Consider the following 23,344-nt stretch of genomic DNA (forward strand, 5'->3'; position numbering starts at 1 on the left):
GTACACTGGATAAACAAAAACTTGGCCATGTGTTTGCACACAAGAAAACAATCAGTTTACTTGTACAAGATATTTTTTTTTCAATAAAATAAATACACCAATGTATGTAGCATGCCTTAGGGAGCTATTCGTGTGATTTTCAAAAAAAAAATGTGAAAAGTGCCCAAAAAACTATTCTGCTACCTTAAGTTGCTTTGACGATTGAGTGTCATGCAACTATTAGATTTGAAAAATCACAATTTCGACTACTTATGTGTGATCAGTGTTTTGGCGAGCAGTCAATGTTTTCAATGAGCGAGCGAGCGAAAAAAAGAGCGATTAAAATGCTGTCGGTTTCCGGTCGGACAAGACCGCGCGGTCGGAAATCAAGCAATAAGCAGTGGGTGTAAAAGCGGAAGGCTGGGCGAAATGAGTACCGTAATTACGTAAACTTTCTAGTATTGATATGCAAATCGGATCTTTCATCAAGTGTCAATTAGGATTACTTTCATTCGAGTGTTGTGCTTGTGTTGGTGATGTTTATAAACAATCACACGTGGCAATGTTTTGAAATAGAAAAAACGTCGAAATATGCCTTATAAAATGGAGTTTTTGTTTAGAATAAAAGCACAGTCATAGATACTGTCATAACCATCAATAATTTAAAATAAAAAAAAATATTGAAAAAAAAACGCATTAAACGTATGCTAACCCCTTAATTAAAATTAAAATGGTGGTCTGCCCTCAATATAGCCTATTTTAAGAGCATACATGGCCCAGTTTCAGGTACAACACCTCGGTTTCTACAGAAGCCAATCAGAATGCTGGTCTTGCAAGCAGCTACCTCATGATGACATGCAGGCACTCATGTAGTAGGTTGTAAACATCTTTTTTTTTATGTAAATCACAAACACATCTGGTAGATTCCATTTGTCCTTTCGGAGTTGTAAACTAGTTTGACCTGTCAGCCACCTTTATGACAGTTATCACACTGCAATTTCTTCCCATGATTCCATTCACAATTCTTTTTGCAAGGTTTGAAATAATATAAAAAACTAGAATAAAGGAAGCTGACACTGACGCATTGTATTACTAACGCATCACTGTCTCTGAATATTTCTTACACATCACTGCCTCAGTATTTTTCTCACTTTACACTGTCTCAGTATCTTACTCTCTGTATATCTATAACACACCGTTGTCTTAATGTCTTTCTCACACATTACTGCCTCAATCTTTTTCACTCATTAGTCTCAAGCAATTAAAAACTTCAAGAGAGGTAAATCGGCGGGCCCTGATTTATTAATTCCAGAAAACTCAGTCAACATTTTTTTACTGTTGCTACATAAATTATTTAATGCTGTTTTGACTCATTGGCGGGATGCTCGTTACACTTGTACCCGTATATAAGAATCATCACCATACTACCGCGTTATTTTTGGAAAAAAACGCTTGCGGGTATACAGAACTCACAAATAATGTTAATTGTTAGGACGAATACGGAAATCAGTGTACCAGTGTTGTTCGTAACGTGCTCCTGAATAGAAATGTACCAAATGTCAACATTAAACCGTCATTTTATGCTCGATAATCATAATCTGTGGACATATTTGTTGTCGCTAATTGGGTAAATGTCGGCAAACTCAAATACACCAACCACTTGGTGCACTCGTCTCAGTACTGAGTTGTCATAGCTGTCTAATTACAATGTAATTGCTGAAAGGTATTATACAGTTCATAACCATTGTTCCCAACTTTAATGTGTGCAATATAACCTTTGTGTTAATGCTTAAAAACATTTAGCTCATGTGTCTAAAATCATTTGCTCTTCGCTCCCAGCTTGATGGCACTGAAAATAAATTGCAAGTAAAAATAAAAATTGTAGACTATAGTAATATAACGTTTATCTTAAAACAATAATTTGTTCAAATATGACCTTGTATAGTGATAAGCAGTCTATCCGCATACACAAGTAAACAAACATCAAAACCGTTCAGTTCATGTTGACTTCTGCTGATCATTTTAAGATTTGTAGCCAATTCTAAAAATCGATTTTGACGTCACAATGACGTCATTAATACCGAATTAAATTATGTCCTTTAAACAGCAGAACAGCTACCCGTGGTGTTTACTGTAGTACTGCCTGCACATTTGCAAGGCATATTGCAACGAAATATACAAGGAAAAGGTCAATAATTTTCTGCGCATGCGCCACTTTTTCTTCTTATGTGAGTCATAAAATGCTGTAATTGTGTTTTTCATTTTAGATTATTGGATTTGATTTCTTTACGATATTTTGCGATTCTTAAATCTTGTAATTTATCTGAATGGTGTTCAAGTCTGACGTCATACTATCGGTTGTCATAGCAACAAAATAGTGGATGACCAAGACTTCAGCAGAAACGTGTCACGCATATGAATGGTAAGCTTATCCAGTGATTTATTAATTTTCATTCACTTCATAGATCGTCTTCTATATAAATTCAGTTTTTGAAGAGTATGATCATTCATCAGTGAAACTAAAGGCTGGGAATTCACAGATTTCAACACAAACAATTATCTTATTTATAGTTGATAGGAAGTGCATCATTGTGAATCATCATTGCCTTTTGATTTAAGTCATATTATTGGGACATTGGATGTTATTTGCCAAGAAACAACCAATAAGAAACTTCAACAGAGTCTTATAGTCGCTTGGATATTGGAAGTGGGTATGCTACACTAACAAAAAAACTTAAGGCATTTAGTGCACTTGGGGTGAAGACTGCACAAATAAGATTCACCAACAAGAAAATCTTGAAGAAATTTTAATATCTGGCGAAGGGAAATGGCACAAATATGTCAACTGTGATACAATGCAACAAAGCGTAATAAAGCCCACAAAAGAACACAAGAAGATAGCGCGCAAGATGATGATTCAGAAACAAGAAGAAAATTCACAAAAGCAAGTCCATCAGATGGAGCAAGAAAAAAAGCTGCCAAGACCCAATGCTTCTTTTGTGAAAAAGGTGAAAATTTAAAAGAGCCCTTACATGAGTTAACTATGCTACAAGCTGGTCACCAAGTTAGTCGAATTGTTACAGAAACCCACGAGAAACAAATGTTGGCAAAATGTGAGGGTGACATGATAGCCATTGATCATTCAAACTTAGCTCATACTATAACCAAGAACAATCCTCTGATAGATGCGATGGCTTAAAATATGATAGTGTTGCAAAAGTTGTATCGTATATAGAGGAAGTAATAGCAGAGAAAAGAAATACTGTGTTCAAGATGACAGATTTAATTAGGTTGTATACTAATCGTCTTAAACAAATAGGCATCATAGTAAATACTTTTGTGAACAGAACACATCTTGAAGATCGAATTCTTGGTCTTTCACAAGACCTGATAGCTGAAATGAATGGACGGGTTATGTATATAAGTTGTTCAAATGGCTTATGCAGACTGTGGTGACGACGAAGGAACACAAAGGCAGCAAGTATCATACGAAGGGATATTTTTTTCCACAGTAACCAAATTTGATGGACAGTACATTTAGCAACGATACTCAGGACTCTGATCAGCTTGATTTTAAATGCATCTGATCGTATAGCAAAGAATGAGCATGATATGTTATCTCAAAACAAAGCATCTGTCTCTGCTTCACATATATTCAATTCTTATAAACGTCGACGATATTTGAATAATATGGTGTATGATCGTCACAGCAGAGAGCAAGAACTACCTGTATAAGTTGGAACTTGTCAGACTAAGTTAGTTAATGTTTGATGTTTCAACTCGGCCTATCAATAGAGTTCTTGAAATGGAAAACATTACAGTACGTTCATTGTGCACAAAATTTGATGCGAAAGAGGTTGTCTGCCCTGAAAACCTTGTAAAAAAATGTGATTACCACATCAGTTTATGACAATCTGGACCATGTTCCAATCTCCACGACTCCAGAGAAAGCTTACCATGGAACAGGAATTCCCATATTCCAGCATCCTGAAAACAAAAGGCCAATTTGCTAGAAGAGTATTCGAAAATCACACCAATAATGATGAAAAATACTCCTCTTATTCCTGATGTGCGAAAGCATGAAATTAGTAAAAAATGGCAGCTTTTCGCAACCCATGGCAGGCACTTGTTATAAAGACAGCCCAATGGACATGGCCTGAGAGGTTGGGAAAAATAAGCTACTTGTAATGTTAGGTGGGTTACATACTGAAATGATAATTATTAGCCCGATCGGACCCTGGCTTAGAGACAGGAGATGGATTCAAGCCAGAAGTCAGAGTTACGACAAGTGGAAGAGCTGCTGCAATACTGCAATGCATGCAGTCATGTAAAATGAAGTCAATATGCACACAGAGTAAGTGCTGCCGTACTATATTCACTACTTAAAGATGCTCCTTCCCTTCACAAAGATGTAGATTTTGAAATCTTCTACCAGCAGTCTACATTCATCAGTTCCGATACTGGTCAGCTGCAATAATACTTCTCACAATATAAATTCACACAGGAGGGGAATTTTCAATTGTATATTGGAACATTTTGCCAGATGGGACCTTGTTTTTTTGCAATGGACAAGGTCAACTATTCTTGGTGGCCTCCTGTTCAGCTAAGAGACATGTTAAGTCTATGAGAACATATTTCAAAATGAGGTTTACAACATTTTGTAGATGGGATATTTGTAGTTCATAATTCAGAGAATAGGTTTTCAGGAATATTGATTGTCATGCAAGCGATCAAAACGTGAAATGGCAAAGTGGGAAAATTAGCATCACAAACAATGAGAATGCCATGCATCACTGGCTCACCTCAGGTTTGGCCGAGCCTGGTTGACGCCAAGATAGCGCATTAGAAATGCCACTTGACGGAGAGATGGCCACACAGCCCTGTCATGTAGTCCCAAATAGGAAATGACTTCTGTGGCAAAATGCACTACGTGTCAGCACTAGCACTTGCAATTTGCACATACAAAGAAATGTCAGGAGAGACAACAGTGATACTCAATGTCCAGAAACACCATGAAGAAACAGAATCATTCCAGAAGATATTTTCTGCAGCTGTTTGTAACTTGCAAAGCACAATAGAAAGCATGGATTACTCGATTTCTAGCTGTGACCCTCCAGAAACAGAAGTGATAATCTTTTAATCAGCAGCACTGATCAGTGGGTTGAAGCTGGAGACCAATATGACGTTTGAAGATTATGCCTCCAAGACTGTTCTTCCACGATTAAGAAAGTTGTCAACCAATGCCTTGAGAATCAATGTGGTCTTCGATGTCTACCTCCATTAACAAATGCCAGAGTACACCCTGGTCTGGGAATCGTCGATGTGTGCAAAGTAATTTACAAGTCTCTACAGATTGGAAGTCCTTTCTGTGCCATAGTGATAATAATACCGAACTATTTTCGTACCATGCATAGTTCATACACGAAAATCAGAGACCGGAAGGGAAGATATTCAGAGAATGTGTTATGTTGTCCTTGAAGAGACACATCCCTGGTCAACCAATGTAACCACGAGGAGGCCGATACCAGGATTTTTGTACATGTAAATTATTATCAGCAAAGTCAGGGTATGAATCAGCTAATCATTCACACAGTCGATACTGATATCTTAGTTCTTGGAGTCACTGCTGTAGTAAGACTTAAAGATCAAGGCAATACTTTAGATGCACCAATGTCAACAAGATAGCACAACTTTGCCAATGGTTCATTCATTTACTGGCTGTGACACAGTTTTCTTTTTTGCAAGGACAGGAAACAAATCTGCAATGAAAACCTGCTACTAATGTCACACAGTCTTTCATTTCCATTATGCGAAATCCATCTGTGATAACTGATGAAGACATGGCTATTATAGAGCAATCCGTTGTATGTCTATATATATACCTATACATGATCCCACAAGTGGATCACTATGGGTAAATATAGGTCGACTGGAGCTTTTTGCAAAACCAAGGCATTGAAAATATCTCACCAGTATTATGGTCATTAAGGTGTGCGGTGAAACAGATAACGCAAACTGTAATTCAAAATTCTGGACATCTGCAATTTAACTGACTTCCTTTTAAATCGTATATACTTGTAAGTTTCAATGCAAACTGTAATTAAAAAATCTGAACATATTGAAGTTAATTGACTTTCTTAATTGTATAAACACTTTTCCTTGAAATGACTTATAGGAACAAGTTTAATAAACCCCTGGCAACGTCTATTTTTGACTCCATGTGTGAAGCACACAATGGAAGTCTTTGCAGTTAGTGCGTCTGTGTGTATGTGCGTCTGTGTGTGTGTCCGTCTGTTCCACTGCTATCTCAAGAACCATACATCGGTTTTTGATGAAACTTGCATAGATGCTCTGGGCCAATGCGCAGATTTGATTAGTTTTTGGTAAAAATCCATGCATATTAATTACCTAATTTGCATGATAAATAGCCAATTTTTAGTTGTTCCATGCCTTTCCCACTGTTATCTAAACAACCAATCATTGGTTTTTGATGAAACCCGGTACATAGATACTCAAAGACTATGCAGAGATTGATTCTTTTGGGATAAATATTTGTGCATATTAATCACTTAATTTGGTACATAGATCTTCTAGGACTATGCAGAGACCTGATTAGTTTTTGGTAAATATTTATGCATATTAATCACCTAATTTGCATAATTAACCAATTTTCAACTTTCACACTGATATCTCAAGTACTAATCATCACATTCAAATGAAACATTGTACTTGGATGCTGTAGTACAATAGACAGACCTAATTAATTGTGGGTTAAAATCTGTACATATTAATTACCTAACCAACTTTAGGCTTTCACACTGATATCTAAAGTACAAATAATTCCATTTTATTGAAACTTAGTACAAAGATGCTCTAGGACAATGTACAAACCTGATTAGTTTTGGGTTAAAATCTGTTGATATTAATTCCCTAATTAGCATTATAATTCATAATTTTGTGGTTCTAATCACATTTCAATAAAACTTGGTACATAGATGATTTGTTACATTGCGCAGACCTCATTAGTTTTACACTCAAATTTGTTTATATTAATTTTCTGATTTGCATAATTAGTTTTCAGCTTTCCATCAATATCTCATGTACAAGTAATTTTGAATTATTTTTAATGAGTCTCTAATACTCTCAGCACATGGGAGTTCTTTCTAAGCTTTCTTTGATTTGAAAATACTCCAAGAACCATCAGTCACCACACAATGCATAACACTGACTAACTCATCATTCAACTTGAATGGATTACAACGGACAGTGGACATTAATTATCACTTGCTTTTGCATGCTTTGATCTGTCCAGAAGAGAATTTAACTTCAAGACAGATTTTGCTGCTAAAACTCAAGCATAGATTTGAGCATTCCAATTATGTCCTTGGCTGAACTCCATGGTGCTAACTAGAGTTTTCCTCTTCAAGCAAATACAACATGATCTGCTCCATGTGTAGATACAATTGTATAAATAAGCAGTGAACCATTACATCTCATTAGTGAAGGGAATACCTCACTAATACTAATTGTCCAAACACATTATTGAGACTTCAGGTTATTTCTGTGGCATTGGAGTCCTGACTATTGCATATCAGGCATATAAACCTGCAAATTCACACTTGGAATTAATGGTAAAATAGCGTCAAGACATAAATTGGATTTCAGTTGTACTTGGCAACATATCCTGAGCATCCACTGCCTGTTTTTCTGACAAAAATTACCAGAATATTATCCTTACATTCACATCAATAGATTGTTTTCTCAACAACAGCAGTGAGAATAAATTAAAACTCATTCATGTTTAAAATGTTTGAAAAGTGGTCAGTTCACATAAAGTTTTTTCAATATGACATAACTCAAAACCAAACAAAATAATAGTTTACATAATATCTTTTTCTCATTAGTCATTCGCAGTACAAGTCAGTCCAGGAACGGAACACTGTAATCTTTCAGAAAGTTACGTCACTTGAATATACAAGACTCTAAAACTATCGGTGACTGCAATTTTATTCAAATTTGGATGAGTTTGAAAGAATAACATTTCAATTAAAAAGTTAACTTGCACAACTTGTTCATATATTTGTTTACAGATGTAAAAGAGTGAGGACAGTCAGCAACAGTCCACTTCACTTGGTGGAGCTCATATTGAAGGAATTTTCTAACTATAAAACCCAAAAGTACACTAGAGCCAAAAAAGCCAGTCAAGCTTTTTTGAAGCAGACATCTATGGATTTACATCTATTGTTTGTAATCAGGACATTTTGATGTAAATGGCTGTAACAAAATGACAATGTTTTGCATGGATGTACTTCCAAAAAAATCTAAAATGTATCATAATTTTTCTTAGTGACTATTATAATAGAGAAATATAGTATATATGGTTTATAATAAGTTTACTAGTATATTAATTCTTTTTATGTGCGAAAAAGTAAGGGGCATGGTATTGAGTACAGGTCATGTCAGTGACCATAGGCATTACCAGCTGGTTGTATACCATACATCACAAGAAACACCTCAATTTCAAAATGTTTTTACATTAATTGTATAATGTGGGAATATTTAACACATGCCTGATAAAGTACATATCAAAACACATATAAAAAGTAAACTTTTTACTACAATATCAGTAATCATTGTTTTTAATTATTGGGGAAATATTCATATAGTTGATTACACAAAGCATACCATGTTATCTCAGACTTTAGTTACAAATAATTATTATAATTATAATTACCCAATTATTTCTCTAATATGATCTGTTCTACAGCCAGCCACAGACAAAATATGCATTTCATATACTGGATTTTAACACAATAAGGGATTATGGACTTCCTACTTTATAAGAGCTACAGTTAAGTCCCACTGTTCACCAATGCTTGCATTTACTGCATTATTTCAGATTTTTATAAGAACAAAGCACAACTTGTGTTCTTTCAGGATTTTTGAAGTCTATTCAGTAGAATTTCATTTTTTCGACATTCCTGTAAAAGATAGAAGATACAGGTTTTACAAATTACAGTGGTTTATCATGATCACTTTTTGTGGTACAACAGACGTCTATTTCTGATATTGATCACAAGTGCAAATCTTTAAACGCATTAAATCAAATTTTAGGGTATAATATTACTATTACCTCTTTGAAATCTTTGACAGTCTTGAAATATAATCTTTGTTTATCAATTAAATCGAGATAAGTGTCATTCAAAAGATCTCTTCGCATTTTCTCTTCCTGTTTCTTCTTTTCCACCTGGATAAATCAAATTTTAGAAGTGACTACTGGCCAATGTGACTGTACCTCATTTGTTCACATTTTTGACAACCATGAGCATAGCTGTGTCTGACCACATAGTGGGACGGTAGGTTATGTTGTGTCTGACCACATAGTGGGACGGTAGGTTATGTTGTGTCTGACCACATAGTGGGACGGTAGGTTATGTTATGTTGTGTCTGACCACATAGTGGGACCGTAGGTTATGTTATGTTGTGTCTGACCACATAGTGGGACGGTAGGTTATGTTGTGTCTGACCACATAGTGGGACGGTAGGTTATGTTGTGTCTGACCACATAGTGGGACGGTAGGTTATGTTGTGCATGGATCAACACTACTTAATCTACTGTGACTATGATGTGTTGTTAACCAAGATATATACATGTATATTTAATAACAGCTGCAATGAACAGCACTGTTTTTCCCCTTTAGATGTGAGCAACTACTCCTTGCCAGCCAGTGTGTCAGACATGTACATGTATAACATGCAATTTAATAACATTTCAACATGTACAACCAGGAATTGTGTGCAGTTGGTTAATATATTTTGGCAGGGAAAACAGTAAATTCGATTGACATACTACCTTTCACTGACTTAACATGGAGTACATGCAAACCAGTGAAAACAAGTATTATCACTGTATTTTATTTTCACTGATCTTTCTTTTCAGTTAAAAGACATCAGTTATCTAAAACAGTCCCCATCTGGCAATTGTAAACAAAACTGAAACTACTCTAAATCAGAGCTTGGAAGATGTATAACTTGTGTGTAAAGGTTGATATTGAATCATATTTAAAAAACAAAATGAAATGTACTGAGATACAAATGTATGTGTCAAGTTTGAAAAAAAAATTTCTATGTACAACCAAGATCCAATTCTGGAATAGCAGAAATGCTTGATTATGATAATTGTCAAGCTTCAAAATGGACTCCATTCTGCAATATTGAATGGTAAAACAAATGTATGTGAAAAAAACAGTCAAAAAATCATTGATTCAAACATGCAAAACACAATGATATGCATCAATGTCCAATAATCTACAATAAATGTACCAAGTTTGAATGAAATCAGCTCACACACAACCAGGAAATTGAATAAAGTGTGAAATTGAATAAAGTTGATCCAGGCATGTCTGAAATACAGGTACAAATGCATGCACACACAACCAGACAGAGATGAAATTACAACTCCACGATTTTCAATTTCATCTAAAATTAAGTTTATGACACAAAACACAAGTAATGTAAATAAAACAATTCATTTGGCAAAACAGAGGGCACACTGTGGAAACCATAGAACACTAACACGTACAGTCAGTGAATACTGTTCACAAAGCATGAGCTCAGTGTGCCCATGAATATTTCAAATGAAAAAGTAACTGTAAATTGCAAATCAAATATGTAAATATCAAAATATGTAAAATAGCACTATAAAATTGATAAAGCTACAACTAAAGAAAAATAAGGCAAAATACAAATTACAAGTACAAGTAAACAACAATAAAATGATGGTTATGGCAGCAAAAGCTGTCTTGTTATAGTGATTAGTGAATGATTTGATGAAGCGAGAACCAGCGGGAGCTGTAACTGTAATCGACTGTGGTAGAGACAGCGAGAGCTGTTACTACTGCCTGGTTAGTGGTTGTTATGAGTAGCGATAGCGGGAGCTGTACTACTTGATAGAGACAGCGAGAGCTGTTACTACTGCCTGGTTAGTGGTTGTTATGAGTAGCGATAGCGGGAGCTGTACTACTTGATAGAGACAGCAAGAGCTGTTACTACTGCCTGGTTAGTGGTTGTTATGAGTAGCGATAGCGGGAGCTGTACTACTTGGTAGAGACAGCGGGAACTGTTACTACTGCCAGGTTAGTGGTTGTTATGAGTAGCGATAGCGGAAGCTGTAATACTTGGTAGAGACAGCGAGAGCTGTTACTACTGCCTGGTTAGTGGTTGTTATGAGTAGCGATAGCGGGAGCTGTACTACTTGGTAGAGACAGCGGGAACTGTTACTACTGCCTGGTTAGTGGTTGTTATGAGTAGCGATAGCGGGAGCTGTACTACTTGATAGAGACAGCAAGAGCTGTTACTACTGCCTGGTTAGTGGTTGTTATGAGTAGCGATAGCGGGAGCTGTACTACTTGGTAGAGACAGCGGGAACTGTTACTACTGCCAGGTTAGTGGTTGTTATGAGTAGCGATAGCGGAAGCTGTAATACTTGGTAGAGACAGCGAGAGCTGTTACTACTGCCTGGTTAGTGGTTGTTATGAGTAGCGATAGCGGGAGCTGTACTACTTGGTAGAGACAGCGGGAACTGTTACTACTGCCTGGTTAGTGGTTGTTATGAGTAGCGATAGCGGGAGCTGTACTACTTGATAGAGACAGCGAGAGCTGTTACTACTGCCTGGTTAGTGGTTGTTATGAGTAGCGATAGCGGGAGCTGTACTACTTGGTAGAGACAGCGGGAACTGTTACTACTGCCTGGTTAGTGGTTGTTATGAGTAGCGATAGCGGGAGCTGTACTACTTGGTAGAGACAGCGGGAACTGTTACTACTGCCTGGTTAGTGGTTGTTATGAGTAGCAATAGCGGGAGTTGTACTACTTGATAGAGACAGCGAGAGCTGTTACTACTGCCTGGTTAGTGGTTGTTATGAGTAGCAATAGCGGGAGTTGTACTACTTGATAGAGACAGCGAGAGCTGTTACTACTGCCTGATTAGTGGTTGTTATGAGTAGCGATAGCGGGAGCTGTACTACTTGGTAGAGACAGCGAGAGCTGTTACTACTGCCTGGTTAGTGGTTGTTATGAGTAGCGATAGCGGGAGCTGTACTACTTGATAGAGACAGCGAGAGCTGTTACTACTGCCTGATTAGTGGTTGTTATGAGTAGCGATAGCGGGAGCTGTACTACTTGGTAGAGACAGCGAGAGCTGTTACTACTGCCTGGTTAGTGGCTGTTATGAGTAGCGATAGCGGGAGCTGTACTACTTGGTAGAGACAGCGAGAGCTGTTACTACTGCCTGGTTAGTGGTTGTTATGAGTAGCGATAGCGGGAGCCGTACTACTTGGTAGAGACAGCGAGAGCTGTTACTACTGCCTGGTTAGTGGTTGTTATGAGTAGCGATAGCGGGAGCTGTACTACTTGGTAGAGACAGCGAGAGCTGTTACTACTGCCTGGTTAGTGGTTGTTATGAGTAGCGATAGTGGGAGCTGTACTACTTGGTAGAGACAGCGAGAGATGTTACTACTGCCTGGTTAGTGGTTGTTATGAGTAGCGATAGCGGGAGCTGTACTACTTGATAAAGACAGCGAGAGCCGTTACTACTTCCTGGTTAGTGGTTGTTATGAGTAGCGATAGCGGGAGCTGTACTACTTGGTAGAGACAGCGAGAGCTGTTACTACTGCCTGGTTAGTGGTTGTTATGAGTAGCGATAGCGGGAGCTGTACTACTTGGTAGAGACAGCGAGAGCTGTTACTACTGCCTGGTTAGTGGTTGTTATGAGTAGCGATAGCGGGAGCTGTACTACTTGATAGAGACAGCGAGAGCTGTTACTACTGCCTGGTTAGTGGTTGTTATGAGTAGCGATAGCGGGAGCTGTACTACTTGGTAGAGACAGCGGGAACTGTTACTACTGCCTGGTTAGTGGTTGTTATGAGTAGCGATAGCGGGAGCTGTACTACTTGGTAGAGACTGCGAGAGCTTTTACTACTGCCTGGTTAGTGGTTGTTATGAGTAGCGATAGCGGGAGCCGTACTACTTGGTAGAGACAGCGGGAACTGTTACTACTGCCTGGTTAGTGGTTGTTATGAGTAGCAATAGCGGGAGTTGTACTACTTGATAGAGACAGCGAGAGCTGTTACTACTGCCTGGTTAGTGGTTGTTATGAGTAGCAATAGCGGGAGTTGTACTACTTGATAGAGACAACGAGAGCTGTTACTACTGCCTGATTAGTGGTTGTTATGAGTAGCGATAGCGGGAGCTGTACTACTTGGTAGAGACAGCGAGAGCTGTTACTACTGCCTGGTTAGTGGTTGTTATGAGTAGCGATAGCGGGAGCTGTACTACTTGATAGAGACAGCGAGAGCTGTTACTACTGCCAGATTAGTGGTTGTTATGAGTAGCGATAGCGGGAGCTGTACTACTTGGTAGAGACAGCGAGAGCTGTTACTACTGCCTGGTTAGTGGCTGTTATGAGTAGCGATAGCGGGAGCTGTACTACTTGGTAGAGACAGCGAGAGCTGTTACTACTGCCTGGTTAGTGGTTGTTATGAGTAGCGATAGCGGGAGCCGTACTACTTGGTAGAGACAGCGAGAGCTGTTACTACTGCCTGGTTAGTGGTTGTCATGAGTAGCGATAGCGGGAGCTGTACTACTTGGTAGAGACAGCGAGAGCTGTTACTACTGCCTGGTTAGTGGTTGTTATGAGTAGCGATAGTGGGAGCTGTACTACTTGGTAGAGACAGCGAGAGATGTTACTACTGCCTGGTTAGTGGTTGTTATGAGTAGCGATAGCGGGAGCTGTACTACTTGATAAAGACAGCGAGAGCCGTTACTACTTCCTGGTTAGTGGTTGTTATGAGTAGCGATAGCGGAGCTGTACTACTTGGTAGAGACAGCGAGAGCTGTTACTACTGCCTGGTTAGTGGTTGTTATGAGTAGCGATAGCGGGAGCTGTACTACTTGGTAGAGACAGCGAGAGCTGTTACTACTGCCTGGTTAGTGGTTGTTATGAGTAGCGATAGCGGGAGCTGTACTACTTGATAGAGACAGCGAGAGCTGTTACTACTGCCTGGTTAATGGTTGTTATGAGTAGCGATAGCGGGAGCTGTACTACTTGATAGAGACAGCGGGAACTGTTACTACTGCCTGGTTAGTGGTTGTTATGAGTAGCGATAGCGGGAGCTGTACTACTTGGTAGAGACAGCGAGAGCTGTTACTACTGCCTGGTTAGTGGTTGTTATGAGTAGCGATAGCGGGAGCTGTACTACTTGATAGAGACAGCGAGAGCTGTTACTACTGCCTGGTTAGTGGTTGTTATGAGTAGCGATAGCGGGAGCTGTACTACTTGGTAGAGACAGCGGGAACTGTTACTACTGCCTGGTTAGTGGTTGTTATGAGTAGCGATAGCGGGAGCTGTACTACTTGGTAGAGACTGCGAGAGCTTTTACTACTGCCTGGTTAGTGGTTGTTATGAGTAGCGATAGCGGGAGCCGTACTACTTGGTAGAGACAGCGGGAACTGTTACTACTGCCTGGTTAGTGGTTATTATGAGTAGCAATAGCGGGAGTTGTACTACTTGATAGAGACAGCGAGAGCTGTTACTACTGCCTGGTTAGTGGTTGTTATGAGTAGCAATAGCGGGAGTTGTACTACTTGATAGAGACAACGAGAGCTGTTACTACTGCCTGATTAGTGGTTGTTATGAGTAGCGATAGCGGGAGCTGTACTACTTGGTAGAGACAGCGAGAGCTGTTACTACTGCCTGGTTAGTGGTTGTTATGAGTAGCGATAGCGGGAGCTGTACTACTTGATAGAGACAGCGAGAGCTGTTACTACTGCCAGATTAGTGGTTGTTATGAGTAGCGATAGCGGGAGCTGTACTACTTGGTAGAGACAGCGAGAGCTGTTACTACTGCCTGGTTAGTGGCTGTTATGAGTAGCGATAGCGGGAGCTGTACTACTTGGTAGAGACAGCGAGAGCTGTTACTACTGCCTGGTTAGTGGTTGTTATGAGTAGCGATAGCGGGAGCCGTACTACTTGGTAGAGACAGCGAGAGCTGTTACTACTGCCTGGTTAGTGGTTGTCATGAGTAGCGATAGCGGGAGCTGTACTACTTGGTAGAGACAGCGAGAGCTGTTACTACTGCCTGGTTAGTGGTTGTTATGAGTAGCGATAGTGGGAGCTGTACTACTTGGTAGAGACAGCGAGAGATGTTACTACTGCCTGGTTAGTGGTTGTTATGAGTAGCGATAGCGGGAGCTGTACTACTTGATAAAGACAGCGAGAGCCGTTACTACTTCCTGGTTAGTGGTTGTTATGAGTAGCGATAGCGGAGCTGTACTACTTGGTAGAGACAGCGAGAGCTGTTACTACTGCCTGGTTAGTGGTTGTTATGAGTAGCGATAGCGGGAGCTGTACTACTTGGTAGAGACAGCGAGAGCTGTTACTACTGCCTGGTTAGTGGTTGTTATGAGTAGCGATAGCGGGAGCTGTACTACTTGATAGAGACAGCGAGAGCTGTTACTACTGCCTGGTTAATGGTTGTTATGAGTAGCGATAGCGGGAGCTGTACTACTTGATAGAGACAGCGGGAACTGTTACTACTGCCTGGTTAGTGGTTGTTATGAGTAGCGATAGCGGGAGCTGTACTACTTGATAGAGACAGCAAGAGCTGTTACTACTGCCTGGTTAGTGGTTGTTATGAGTAGCGATAGCGGTAGCTGTACTACTTGGTAGAGACAGCGGGAACTGTTACTACTGCCAGGTTAGTGGTTGTTATGAGTAGCGATAGCGGAAGCTGTAATACTTGGTAGAGACAGCGAGAGCTGTTACTACTGCCTGGTTAGTGGTTGTTATGAGTAGCGATAGCGGGAGCTGTACTACTTGGTAGAGACAGCGGGAACTGTTACTACTGCCTGGTTAGTGGTTGTTATGAGTAGCGATAGCGGGAGCTGTACTACTTGATAGAGACAGCGAGAGCTGTTACTACTGCCTGGTTAGTGGTTGTTATGAGTAGCGATAGCGGGAGCTGTACTACTTGGTAGAGACAGCGGGAACTGTTACTACTGCCTGGTTAGTGGTTGTTATGAGTAGCGATAGCGGGAGCTGTACTACTTGGTAGAGACAGCGGGAACTGTTACTACTGCCTGGTTAGTGGTTGTTATGAGTAGCAATAGCGGGAGTTGTACTACTTGATAGAGACAGCGAGAGCTGTTACTACTGCCTGGTTAGTGGTTGTTATGAGTAGCAATAGCGGGAGTTGTACTACTTGATAGAGACAGCGAGAGCTGTTACTACTGCCTGATTAGTGGTTGTTATGAGTAGCGATAGCGGGAGCTGTACTACTTGGTAGAGACAGCGAGAGCTGTTACTACTGCCTGGTTAGTGGTTGTTATGAGTAGCGATAGCGGGAGCTGTACTACTTGATAGAGACAGCGAGAGCTGTTACTACTGCCTGATTAGTGGTTGTTATGAGTAGCGATAGCGGGAGCTGTACTACTTGGTAGAGACAGCGAGAGCTGTTACTACTGCCTGGTTAGTGGCTGTTATGAGTAGCGATAGCGGGAGCTGTACTACTTGGTAGAGACAGCGAGAGCTGTTACTACTGCCTGGTTAGTGGTTGTTATGAGTAGCGATAGCGGGAGCCGTACTACTTGGTAGAGACAGCGAGAGCTGTTACTACTGCCTGGTTAGTGGTTGTTATGAGTAGCGATAGCGGGAGCTGTACTACTTGGTAGAGACAGCGAGAGCTGTTACTACTGCCTGGTTAGTGGTTGTTATGAGTAGCGATAGTGGGAGCTGTACTACTTGGTAGAGACAGCGAGAGATGTTACTACTGCCTGGTTAGTGGTTGTTATGAGTAGCGATAGCGGGAGCTGTACTACTTGATAAAGACAGCGAGAGCCGTTACTACTTCCTGGTTAGTGGTTGTTATGAGTAGCGATAGCGGGAGCTGTACTACTTGGTAGAGACAGCGAGAGCTGTTACTACTGCCTGGTTAGTGGTTGTTATGAGTAGCGATAGCGGGAGCTGTACTACTTGGTAGAGACAGCGAGAGCTGTTACTACTGCCTGGTTAGTGGTTGTTATGAGTAGCGATAGCGGGAGCTGTACTACTTGATAGAGACAGCGAGAGCTGTTACTACTGCCTGGTTAGTGGTTGTTATGAGTAGCGATAGCGGGAGCTGTACTACTTGGTAGAGACAGCGGGAACTGTTACTACTGCCTGGTTAGTGGTTGTTATGAGTAGCAATAGCGGGAGTTGTACTACTTGATAGAGACAGCGAGAGCTGTTACTACTGCCTGGTTAGTGGTTGTTATGAGTAGCAATAGCGGGAGTTGTACTACTTGATAGAGACAGCGAGAGCTGTTACTACTGCCTGATTAGTGGTTGTTATGAGTAGCGATAGCGGGAGCTGAACTACTTGGTAGAGACAGCGAGAGCTGTTACTACTGCCTGGTTAGTGGTTGTTATGAGTAGCGATAGCGGGAGCTGTACTACTTGGTAGAGACAGCGAGAGCTGTTACTACTGCCTGGTTAGTGGTTGTTATGAGTAGCGATAGCGGGAGCTGTACTACTTGATAGAGACAGCGAGAGCTGTTACTACTGCCTGGTTAGTGGTTGTTATGAGTAGCGATAGCGGGAGCTGTACTACTTGGTAGAGACAGCGGGAACTGTTACTACTGCCTGGTTAGTGGTTGTTATGAGTAGCGATAGCGGGAGCTGTACTACTTGGTAGAGACTGCGAGAGCTTTTACTACTGCCTGGTTAGTGGTTGTTATGAGTAGCGATAGCGGGAGCCGTACTACTTGGTAGAGACAGCGGGAACTGTTACTACTGCCTGGTTAGTGGTTGTTATGAGTAGCAATAGCGGGAGTTGTACTACTTGATAGGGACAGCGAGAGCTGTTACTACTGCCTGGTTAGTGGTTGTTATGAGTAGCAATAGCGGGAGTTGTACTACTTGATAGAGACAGCGAGAGCTGTTACTACTGCCTGATTAGTGGTTGTTATGAGTAGCGATAGCGGGAGCTGTACTACTTGGTAGAGACAGCGAGAGCTGTTACTACTGCCTGGTTAGTGGTTGTTATGAGTAGCGATAGCGGGAGCTGTACTACTTGGTAGAGACAGCGAGAGCTGTTACTACTGCCTGGTTAGTGGCTGTTATGAGTAGCGATAGCGGGAGCTGTACTACTTGGTAGAGACAGCGAGAGCTGTTACTACTGCCTGGTTAGTGGTTGTTATGAGTAGCGATAGCGGGAGCCGTACTACTTGGTAGAGACAGCGAGAGCTGTTACTACTGCCTGGTTAGTGGTTGTTATGAGTAGCGATAGCGGGAGCTGTACTACTTGGTAGAGACAGCGAGAGCTGTTACTACTGCCTGGTTAGTGGTTGTTATGAGTAGCGATAGTGGGAGCTGTACTACTTGGTAGAGACAGCGATAGATGTTACTACTGCCTGGTTAGTGGTTGTTATGAGTAGCGATAGTGGGAGCTGTACTACTTGGTAGAGACAGCGGGAACTGTTACTACTGCCTGGTTAGTGGTTGTTATGAGTAGCGATAGCGGGAGCTGTACTACTTGATAGAGACAGCAAGAGCTGTTACTACTGCCTGGTTAGTGGTTGTTATGAGTAGCGATAGCGGGAGCTGTACTACTTGGTAGAGACAGCGGGAACTGTTACTACTGCCAGGTTAGTGGTTGTTATGAGTAGCGATAGCGGAAGCTGTAATACTTGGTAGAGACAGCGAGAGCTGTTACTACTGCCTGGTTAGTGGTTGTTATGAGTAGCGATAGCGGGAGCTGTACTACTTGGTAGAGACAGCGGGAACTGTTACTACTGCCTGGTTAGTGGTTGTTATGAGTAGCGATAGCGGGAGCTGTACTACTTGATAGAGACAGCGAGAGCTGTTACTACTGCCTGGTTAGTGGTTGTTATGAGTAGCGATAGCGGGAGCTGTACTACTTGGTAGAGACAGCGGGAACTGTTACTACTGCCTGGTTAGTGGTTGTTATGAGTAGCGATAGCGGGAGCTGTACTACTTGATAGAGACAGCGAGAGCTGTTACTACTGCCAGATTAGTGGTTGTTATGAGTAGCGATAGCGGGAGCTGTACTACTTGGTAGAGACAGCGAGAGCTGTTACTACTGCCTGGTTAGTGGCTGTTATGAGTAGCGATAGCGGGAGCTGTACTACTTGGTAGAGACAGCGAGAGCTGTTACTACTGCCTGGTTAGTGGTTGTTATGAGTAGCGATAGCGGGAGCCGTACTACTTGGTAGAGACAGCGAGAGCTGTTACTACTGCCTGGTTAGTGGTTGTTATGAGTAGCGATAGCGGGAGCTGTACTACTTGGTAGAGACAGCGAGAGCTGTTACTACTGCCTGGTTAGTGGTTGTTATGAGTAGCGATAGTGGGAGCTGTACTACTTGGTAGAGACAGCGAGAGATGTTACTACTGCCTGGTTAGTGGTTGTTATGAGTAGCGATAGCGGGAGCTGTACTACTTGATAAAGACAGCGAGAGCCGTTACTACTTCCTGGTTAGTGGTTGTTATGAGTAGCGATAGCGGGAGCTGTACTACTTGGTAGAGACAGCGAGAGCTGTTACTACTGCCTGGTTAGTGGTTGTTATGAGTAGCGATAGCGGGAGCTGTACTACTTGATAGAGACAGCGAGAGCTGTTACTACTGCCTGATTAGTGGTTGTTATGAGTAGCGATAGCGGGAGCTGTACTACTTGGTAGAGACAGCGAGAGCTGTTACTACTGCCTGGTTAGTGGTTGTTATGAGTAGCGATAGCGGGAGCTGTACTACTTGATAGAGACAGCGAGAGATGTTACTACTGCCTGGTTAGTGGTTGTTATGAGTAGCGATAGCGGGAGCTGTACTACTTGATAGAGACAGCGGGAACTGTTACTACTGCCTGGTTAGTGGTTGTTATGAGTAGCGATAGCGGGAGCTGTACTACTTGATAGAGACAGCAAGAGCTGTTACTACTGCCTGGTTAGTGGTTGTTATGAGTAGCGATAGCGGGAGCTGTACTACTTGGTAGAGACAGCGGGAACTGTTACTACTGCCAGGTTAGTGGTTGTTATGAGTAGCGATAGCGGAAGCTGTAATACTTGGTAGAGACAGCGAGAGCTGTTACTACTGCCTGGTTAGTGGTTGTTATGAGTAGCGATAGCGGGAGCTGTACTACTTGGTAGAGACAGCGGGAACTGTTACTACTGCCTGGTTAGTGGTTGTTATGAGTAGCGATAGCGGGAGCTGTACTACTTGATAGAGACAGCGAGAGCTGTTACTACTGCCTGGTTAGTGGTTGTTATGAGTAGCGATAGCGGGAGCTGTACTACTTGGTAGAGACAGCGGGAACTGTTACTACTGCCTGGTTAGTGGTTGTTATGAGTAGCGATAGCGGGAGCTGTACTACTTGGTAGAGACAGCGGGAACTGTTACTACTGCCTGGTTAGTGGTTGTTATGAGTAGCAATAGCGGGAGTTGTACTACTTGATAGAGACAGCGAGAGCTGTTACTACTGCCTGGTTAGTGGTTGTTATGAGTAGCAATAGCGGGAGTTGTACTACTTGATAGAGACAGCGAGAGCTGTTACTACTGCCTGATTAGTGGTTGTTATGAGTAGCGATAGCGGGAGCTGTACTACTTGGTAGAGACAGCGAGAGCTGTTACTACTGCCTGGTTAGTGGTTGTTATGAGTAGCGATAGCGGGAGCTGTACTACTTGGTAGAGACAGCGAGAGCTGTTACTACTGCCTGGTTAGTGGCTGTTATGAGTAGCGATAGCGGGAGCTGTACTACTTGGTAGAGACAGCGAGAGCTGTTACTACTGCCTGGTTAGTGGTTGTTATGAGTAGCGATAGCGGGAGCCGTACTACTTGGTAGAGACAGCGAGAGCTGTTACTACTGCCTGGTTAGTGGTTGTTATGAGTAGCGATAGCGGGAGCTGTACTACTTGGCAGAGACAGCGAGAGCTGTTACTACTGCCTGGTTAGTGGTTGTTATGAGTAGCGATAGCGGGAGCTGTACTACTTGGTAGAGACAGCGAGAGCTGTTACTACTGCCTGGTTAGTGGTTGTTATGAGTAGCGATAGTGGGAGCTGTACTACTTGGTAGAGACAGCGAGAGATGTTACTACTGCCTGGTTAGTGGTTGTTATGAGTAGCGATAGCGGGAGCTGTACTACTTGATAAAGACAGCGAGAGCCGTTACTACTTCCTGGTTAGTGGTTGTTATGAGTAGCGATAGCGGGAGCTGTACTACTTGGTAGAGACAGCGAGAGCTGTTACTACTGCCTGGTTAGTGGTTGTTATGAGTAGCGATAGCGGGAGCTGTACTACTTGGTAGAGACAGCGAGAGCTGTTACTACTGCCTGGTTAGTGGTTGTTATGAGTAGCGATAGCGGGAGCTGTACTACTTGATAGAGACAGCGAGAGCTGTTACTACTGCCTGGTTAGTGGTTGTTATGAGTAGCGATAGCGGGAGCTGTACTACTTGGTAGAGACAGCGGGAACTGTTACTACTGCCTGGTTAGTGGTTGTTATGAGTAGCGATAGCGGGAGCTGTACTACTTGGTAGAGACTGCGAGAGCTTTTACTACTGCCTGGTTAGTGGTTGTTATGAGTAGCGATAGCGGGAGCCGTACTACTTGGTAGAGACAGCGGGAACTGTTACTACTGCCTGGTTAGTGGTTGTTATGAGTAGCAAGAGCGGGAGTTGTACTACTTGATAGAGACAGCGAGAGCTGTTACTACTGCCTGGTTAGTGGTTGTTATGAGTAGCGATGGCGGGAGCTGTACTACTTGGTAGAGACAGCGAGAGCTGTTACTACTGCCTGGTTAGTGGTTGTTATGAGTAGCGATAGCGGGAGCTGTACTACTTGATAGAGACAGCGAGAGCTGTTACTACTGCCTGATTAGTGGTTGTTATGAGTAGCGATAGCGGGAGCTGTACTACTTGGTAGAGACAGCGAGAGCTGTTACTACTGCCTGGTTAGTGGTTGTTATGAGTAGCGATAGCGGGAGCTGTACTACTTGATAGAGACAGCGAGAGCTGTTACTACTGCCTGGTTAGTGGTTGTTATGAGTAGCGATAGCGGGAGCTGTACTACTTGATAGAGACAGCGGGAACTGTTACTACTGCCTGGTTAGTGGTTGTTATGAGTAGCGATAGCGGGAGCTGTACTACTTGATAGAGACAGCAAGAGCTGTTACTACTGCCTGGTTAGTGGTTGTTATGAGTAGCGATAGCGGGAGCTGTACTACTTGGTAGAGACAGCGGGAACTGTTACTACTGCCAGGTTAGTGGTTGTTATGAGTAGCGATAGCGGAAGCTGTAATACTTGGTAGAGACAGCGAGAGCTGTTACTACTGCCTGGTTAGTGGTTGTTATGAGTAGCGATAGCGGGAGCTGTACTACTTGGTAGAGACAGCGGGAACTGTTACTACTGCCTGGTTAGTGGTTGTTATGAGTAGCGATAGCGGGAGCTGTACTACTTGATAGAGACAGCGAGAGCTGTTACTACTGCCTGGTTAGTGGTTGTTATGAGTAGCGATAGCGGGAGCTGTACTACTTGGTAGAGACAGCGGGAACTGTTACTACTGCCTGGTTAGTGGTTGTTATGAGTAGCGAAAGCGGGAGCTGTACTACTTGGTAGAGACAGCGGGAACTGTTACTACTGCCTGGTTAGTGGTTGTTATGAGTAGCAATAGCGGGAGTTGTACTACTTGATAGAGACAGCGAGAGCTGTTACTACTGCCTGGTTAGTGGTTGTTATGAGTAGCAATAGCGGGAGTTGTACTACTTGATAGAGACAGCGAGAGCTGTTACTACTGCCTGATTAGTGGTTGTTATGAGTAGCGATAGCGGGAGCTGTACTACTTGGTAAAGACAGCGAGAGCTGTTACTACTGCCTGGTTAGTGGTTGTTATGAGTAGCGATAGCGGGAGCTGTACTACTTGGTAGAGACAGCGAGAGCTGTTACTACTGCCTGGTTAGTGGCTGTTATGAGTAGCGATAGCGGGAGCTGTACTACTTGGTAGAGACAGCGAGAGCTGTTACTACTGCCTGGTTAGTGGTTGTTATGAGTAGCGATAGCGGGAGCCGTACTACTTGGTAGAGACAGCGAGAGCTGTTACTACTGCCTGGTTAGTGGTTGTTATGAGTAGCGATAGCGGGAGCTGTACTACTTGGTAGAGACAGCGAGAGCTGTTACTACTGCCTGGTTAGTGGTTGTTATGAGTAGCGATAGCGGGAGCTGTACTACTTGGTAGAGACAGCGAGAGCTGTTACTACTGCCTGGTTAGTGGTTGTTATGAGTAGCGATAGTGGGAGCTGTACTACTTGGTAGAGACAGCGAGAGATGTT

The 23,344-nt window shown here is 42.2% G+C and overlaps 1 protein-coding gene across 1 annotated transcript in view; it reads right to left on the reverse strand.

The window, feature by feature from the left end:
* Nucleotides 1-7,968: 7,968 nt before the first annotated feature.
* LOC102810002 (coiled-coil domain-containing protein 93-like) overlaps nt 7,969-23,344 on the reverse strand; it is a 145,701-nt gene continuing 130,325 nt past the window's right edge. Inside the window, exons 17-18 of the mRNA XM_085499934.1 lie at nt 9,113-9,226; nt 7,969-8,960 (exon numbers count right to left, since the gene is read on the reverse strand). Coding sequence (XP_085356060.1) covers nt 8,913-8,960; nt 9,113-9,226 — 162 coding nt within the window. The 3' untranslated portion in view covers nt 7,969-8,912. The remainder of the gene's footprint in view (nt 8,961-9,112; nt 9,227-23,344) is intronic.

The sequence above is a fragment of the Saccoglossus kowalevskii genome, chromosome 6 (genome assembly GCF_978046115.1).
Source record: "Saccoglossus kowalevskii chromosome 6, keSacKowa6.1, whole genome shotgun sequence".
Classification (NCBI taxonomy): domain Eukaryota; kingdom Metazoa; phylum Hemichordata; class Enteropneusta; family Harrimaniidae; genus Saccoglossus; species Saccoglossus kowalevskii.